Source organism: Mus pahari, chromosome 22 (assembly GCF_900095145.1).
Source record: "Mus pahari chromosome 22, PAHARI_EIJ_v1.1, whole genome shotgun sequence".
NCBI classification, from domain to species: domain Eukaryota; kingdom Metazoa; phylum Chordata; class Mammalia; order Rodentia; family Muridae; genus Mus; species Mus pahari.
Window position 1 is genome coordinate 13,940,326 of NC_034611.1, and position 6,616 is coordinate 13,946,941.

Consider the following 6,616-nt stretch of genomic DNA (forward strand, 5'->3'; position numbering starts at 1 on the left):
CTTCTCTTCTCTCACTTTGTCTTCTCCTCTCCTCTCTCTTCTCCCTTACTCTCTTCTTTTCTAGCCTCTCTCTCTCTCTCTCTCTCTCTCTCTCTCTCTCTTTCCCCCTGCATTTCTATAATAAAGCTCTTAAATGATAGAGAGTCTCTGCTCCATCAAGATCCGCTGCACACTCTGGTCAGTGTTGGGAACCTCTTCTTTCCTCATCCCTCTCTCCTATAACCCTGGTGACTTTAGGAAAGTAGCTCTAGGGCTCCCCAGGTAGGGCTGCACCTTGGCTAATCCCCTGAAGAGTGGGATAGAGGAATGCCCACCCAGGGATGAGTGGAAGGTAGTTAGCCCTCCCACACCTGACTGACCAGAGAATAGGTGGAACTCTGGCAGGGTGTGGGCCTTTTCCCTTTCCCCTCTTCTCCAGGGTCCCCCCTTTTTGTTCCCACAGTCCCCAGCATGGCCTGTTTCCCAACTTGCATCTCTTGATTGCTCTGGTGTTCTCTCCTGCTGGTCTTTAGTTCCAGCAAAGTGTGAAGACATTATCTACCTGGGTGTCTCTGACAATATATCTTCTTGCAGCCACTAAGGTTTACTGTGAGCATGTGGATGCGTGATGGCTAATTTCTATAGTAGTCAGTTCCCTGGTTCCTGTTTGGCTAAGGTAAGTCATGCTTGGACTGAAGACATCCCAAACAACGGTGTATTTGTCCCAGTGCCCAGAGACTTCTGTGACCCTTTGCAAACTGCTAAAAGACTAGTTTTAAAAGACTAGTTCTAATCCCAACACAATCTTCCAGTAGGGTTTTTACGAGCTTCACAGCTATCCCATCTCTTCCCTTTCACATGGTCCACTCCTGCTGCCTGCATAGCCAACTAAACATCAGGAGTCCTGTTTGGAGTAAAGCACATGCCAGGAATATTCAGTAAAGGGTGTCTCTCTCCTGCCATTTTGTCTCAGATTGTACTTCTGTAGGTCAAAGTGATAAAGCTGATGCTGGGGCAGAGTAATGAACAGGCTAACAAATGAAGAGAGAGAGAGAGAGAGAGAGAGAGAGAGAGAGAGAGAGAGAGAGAGAGAGAGAGAGAGTTTCTAAATCTTCTGGAAGATAAAACTACTCTTTCTTTCCTCTAGACAGGAAGCATTGCCTATCCTGACCTGACTTTTCTAATTCCTGGTCCATGCTATGTGCTGAACCTACCAGTTGGAGAAGATTCGAATATGTATCTATCTGCTGTTGATATAGATAAGTGAGTTAATATGGGCTGGCGTTGAGATTAGACCTCTCTGCTTTGGGAAAGGTTAGGTCCAAGGAAGACATTCACAAAAGACCAAGTTGAAAGGACATCTTACTGGTTTGGGGGGACAATCAGTGTGAAGAAGGGCTCCATCTCAGACTACAGAGGGATACCTGGTCAAAAAAAAAATGGGGACAAGTAGGCAGAGCCTTTCATATAAAATCACTAAATATCTTAGAGAATGAATGACCATTGATTCCTCCAAGAGGAAGTCCTGCATCTGAGAGTCACTACAGCAGGAAGAGTTATTATGTAGATTGTAGAATTTAATTTTCACTCTACTTAGAGTGGACATTTAAGGAAGACATTGTTCTAGCTCATGGATGGGGAAACAGGCAATGGGAGTTAAGAACCTTCCAAAAGACTCAGTACTTCTGAGAGGACATTGATTCACATCTGTAGTGGCCTACAATACTTGCTCTTACACAAATTTTTTCTCTTTTTTAAATTAGATATTTTCTTTATTTACATTTCAAATGTTATCCCTTTTCCTAGTTTCCCCTCCCCAAATCCCCTACCTGCTCCCCACCCCCAAACTCACCAACCTACCCACTCCCACTTCCTGGCTCTGGCATTCCCATATACTGGCATAGAACCTTCATAGGACCAAGGGCCTCTCCTCCCATGGATGACCGACTAGGCCATCCTCTGCTACATATGCAGCTAGAGCCATAAGTACCACCATGTGTTTTCTTTAGTTGGCAGTTTAGTCCCAGGGAGCTCTGGGGGTACTGGTTAGTTCATATTGTTGTTCCTCCTATGGGGCTGCAAACCCCTTCAGCTCCTTGTGTACTTTCTCTAGCTTGTTCATTGGGGACCCTGTTCTCTGTTCAATGGATGGTTGTGAGTATCCACTTCTGTGCCCCACCTGGGGATCCATTCCATATACAACCACCAAACCCAGACACTATTGTGGATGCCAACAAGAGCTTGCTGACAGGAGCCTAATACAGCAAGAGAGGCTCCTGAGAGGCTCTTCCAGTGCCTACCAAATTTGCTCTTCTTAATCATCAAGATTATAGACTCAGTTTTCCTGGAATTTACAGTCTTCCTGCCTTACCCTTCCCAAAGTTCGGATTACAGTCATGTGTCACTCTGTTTGACTGTATTTGTTGACTTTGCATGCTGGAAATGAAAATTCTTTCTTTCTCTGCTTATGGAAAGCTAATTACTCTGCCCTTTGGAATGCTGCCACACTAACTGGTTCTCCATCCATTTCAAGGGTGAGGATGATGTCTGCCATTTGTTAAAGTCTTACAGGTAAAGTATTTGGGTTTCCCAGTACTTAAGAACTAACTACAATTAAGCCAAAAACATGATAGAGGGGTAAACCCGGAAACACGCTACTTATAAGATAGTGGCCAAAAAGAAACCTTTTGGATATATTTCAATGGCAAATATTTCTAATTTTTTAGAATCTTTTTCTTCTGGACACCAAGGAAATTTCAACCAGAACAGACTGCTTTGTAGAGAGACAGGGATGGTGGTGTAGAAGGTGATGATACGTTTCAGCATATGGAAAGGTTGACGTATGCTCACATTGCTCACAGCTCACTGATGATGTTCCTTGGTTAAGATAGCAGGAGTTCTAGGGCCAATTTAGTTCCATTGGCTTCCTGATCCATGACCTGGCTAAATTCCTTCAACTCTCATTGTCTCTATTTCATAATGGACAAAGTAGCAAAATGATAGTTTCTGTTTCACTGTGAAGTTTATATATGATCAGGGACAGAAGCAAAGGTTTTTCTGGGCACCCTGAACTGGCTGATGCCTGGTTCTGGGACAGAATCCCCCACTCATCAAATTACATTAAGTTCATCCCAAATCCATTTTGCTGGGAGCTCTTTCTGCCATGTTTCTTTCCTTTTTGATTCCCCCTGTTCTGTACCAAAATCGACCCAGGGAGCTATAATGGCCACCTTGCTATTATCTGCCAGCCAGTTCCAAAAGCTCAAAATGGGTCCTCAATCAAGGAAAGAGGGAGAGGAAAGTAAGGAAGTATGAAGCAAGAGGTTCAGATGGTATCACGGTCACTCAGTCATTAATTTTAAATAAATACAGAGTTGAATTGCACATAGAGAAACTGAGTTGCAAAGAAATCTCTTGGGGATTCTGTGGTCAAGCTTTATGTATCTGTGACTCCCAGCTACCTGGCCATGACTCTGTCTCTTGCCAGTTTCTGCCTTGTGATCTTGGGTAAACTACAAGGTCAGTGCTCCATGGCTTCTTCCTCTGTTTAACAGGAATGATGACAGCAAAATACATTTCATAAGGCCAAGAGGTGTATTGATGAACTGGTTTATGAAGTATACAATTGCTGAAAAGAGTAACATAAGATAAAAATAATATAGCTGCTAGTTTTATATATTGTTTTGCTTTGGCTTGTTTGTTCAAATATTTTGAATCAGCCTTGAGACTTTGACTAGAGGCTGGTACATTAGACTTTTTTTTTTTTCCAAGAAAGCCATTAATCCCATATGTCCAATTCCTTCCCCTAATAGCATTACTGCAGTCTGGATTACTAATATGTCTATTTCAATCATGGCTGAGCCATAGAGCAGAAAACCAAGCGGTTCCTATGCTCTAGATCCCTTTGAAATCACACAAATTATCCATTTATTAAATAGCCTGTTCTTTTCTGTGGAAACAACAATAACGGTGTCTGCCTATAGTTTCTCCTCCTTCCTACCTCACTGATGTTTCCATTGTCGATCTCCTGTGTGCTGTGTTGTTCTGTGTCTGTCAAGGGGATCATGGGTAAGGTGAAACATCTTACCCAATGTTAGACAATAACAACAGGTAAACTGTAAAAACTTTTGTACGCTGAGTGATTTCCCCTTTACACTCCTTATAATGTTTTCAAAAAACACAATGTGGCAATAGGTTTACCATAGGCCTGGGTGTGAGTTAATTGTCATCAAAGTTATGGGACAATAGGGAGTTAAAGTTGCACACCATGAACTTGTCAACCACTCACTTCACAGACATGCAGGTGGGTGTCGAAAGGCAACATAGTAAAAGTTGCACAACAAAGTCAGGAGATCTGGGGCTTGGCAGAGTGTCTACCAACCACAGGTGAATCCCTAAGCAAAGCTGCCAGACAGGACTGGGTTCTGAAGTGAGTAGGTCACTCAGCAAAGCAGTCAGGAGCGTTGGGCTCTGAAGTCAGGACAAGCCCTGCTAGGCTAGGCTGCTTCTTGTCTTTAAATATAAAGCCATATTTAAGATGAACAGAATTAAACTGTAGATACACAGCAATCTTTGGGAGAACCTATAATAAATCCCTTCCCCCTTGTAGTAGTAAAAATGCAGGTTAGAAGCAGTTTTCCCAGAACGGTAGCAAGGAGCAGTGATGAACTCACCTGGTCAGCAACTCTGTAGACCTCTGTCCTGCTGCTGCAATCACACGTATAGGCAAAGACTTTCACATCACCTTTTTCTTTGACCAGTCTACAGGTTTCCATATTGCCTTCTTGATTAATGTCCCAGAGAACTAAAGTGGCCCCGTGGCTGGCAAAATGCATGGCCAGTAGCCTTCCAAGTCCACTCCCAGCTCCTGTTATAAGTACGATCTCTCCAGAAACATCCTTTTTCCTTTTAGGAATTATCTTGAAAACTAGAGCTTCTAAAAAGTAATATAGAAACTTTCCAAAAAAGATGGCTGTGTCTGCCACTGGATTCATATTGGTTGAATATTCCCGTCCTAATAAGGGGGAAAGTAACTGGTAAGTCTATTTTATTACAACAGCTGTAGTGCATCATTTAGTACAAAGGCTTTATATCTGAGACAGTATTTTCAAATGATAGCTTCAGTAGAAATTGTCATAACTGATGAGCCGTAAATTATATAAACAATGAGCATGATAACATTTATGTCAACAAGAAACATCTTAATTATTAAATTACATAAACAATGATGATGAGAACACTTTATGTTAATAAGAAACATCTTAATTTATAGGACACCCATTTTCAGATTCTGTGATTGATAGGTAGGCTATAGATAATAAGAATAGCTTTGTTATCAAGGGCATACAATTTTTATGCCTTAACTCATTCAGTCTTATATGATAAGCAGACTAAGACTTGGGACACTTGGTCTAGTCATTTTTCTACTGCTTTGCCTTAGTTTGTGTTCTATTGCTGTGATAAAGGTCACAAGCCTAAGGAACTAAGGGAAGAAAAGGATTAATTTACCTTACAGGTTACAGTCAGTCATGAAGGGAAGGCAGGAGAGGAGTTAAAGGTAGGAATCTGAGGCAGAGAGTGAAGCAGAGACCGTGGAGCAGTGCTGCTGACCGGCTTGTTCTGCCAGTTTTCTTATACAGTCCATGACCACCTGCTCAGGGGTGGCACCATTCACAGTGAGCCAGGCCCTCCCACATCCATCACCTCTTAGCCTTGCCTGCAGGCCAATGTGATAGAGGCAGTTTTCTCAACTGAGGTTCACTTTTCTCAGATGATACTGGCTTTTGTCAAGTTGACACAACAAAAAGACAACAACATCCCCTCCCCCCACAACCCTAGACAACACAAATGAGTCATCTTAATAATAGATATGCTCTTCCACCTGGTGAATGTTTAATAATATTATACTACAAATAAAGCCTCTATATATTTTCACCTGATTCATATAATTATTTTTGGAAGGGATAAGTTAAGTATCGTATGGCTAATTTATACTGAAACAGAAAATCTTAAGTAATTTCATTGGGCAGTCACATAGCTAGCTATTCAAGAGCAGAAGTGTCTGTAACTGTCATTCAGGTCTTTCCAACTAGAATAGCTGTTCTTGGAACTAATGGGTCCTTTACCCATAGCCATTTTTTTAAAAAAAGTATTATTTATTTTATGTATGCGAGAACACTGTAACTGTCTTCACACACACCAGAAGAAGGCATCAGATCCTATTACAGACGGTTGTGAGCCACCATGTGGTTGCTGGGAATTGAACTCAGGACCTCTGGAAGAGCAGGTAGTGCTCTTAACTGCTGAGCCATCTCTTCAGTCCCCACATTAAAAAAAAAATAGATGATTTATAATATTTAGTCACATTTTTCTGGTTTCTGATAGTTTTCTTCTGTTATACTTCAACAACCCTACATGAGCATCTTATAGAGACATTAGATGTAGAACCATAAAATTTGTACTTAAGCCCAAGTACTTCTACGGTCCCCACTAAAATCATAAAAATGATATCATACCCATTGTTATTGAAGCTGTGAAAATTCACATACTAGGCAACTCTCAAATGCTCAGCAGGCAAGACGGCATTTAAGTTTCACAAGGGTGCCCATCTTACGGATGTAAGTGGTCATTAAGAGGC

At 41.7% G+C, this 6,616-nt stretch overlaps 1 protein-coding gene across 1 annotated transcript in view; it reads right to left on the reverse strand.

Annotated features, from left to right (window-relative positions):
- Positions 1-5,575, reverse strand: part of LOC110338937 (short-chain dehydrogenase/reductase family 16C member 6) — a 24,295-nt gene extending 18,720 nt beyond the window's left edge. Inside the window, exons 1-2 of the mRNA XM_021222413.1 lie at positions 5,488-5,575; positions 4,653-4,993 (exon numbers count right to left, since the gene is read on the reverse strand). Of these exons, the coding sequence (XP_021078072.1) occupies positions 4,653-4,973 (321 nt within the window). The 5' untranslated portion in view covers positions 4,974-4,993; positions 5,488-5,575. The remainder of the gene's footprint in view (positions 1-4,652; positions 4,994-5,487) is intronic.
- Between the last annotated feature and the right edge of the window lie 1,041 nt (positions 5,576-6,616).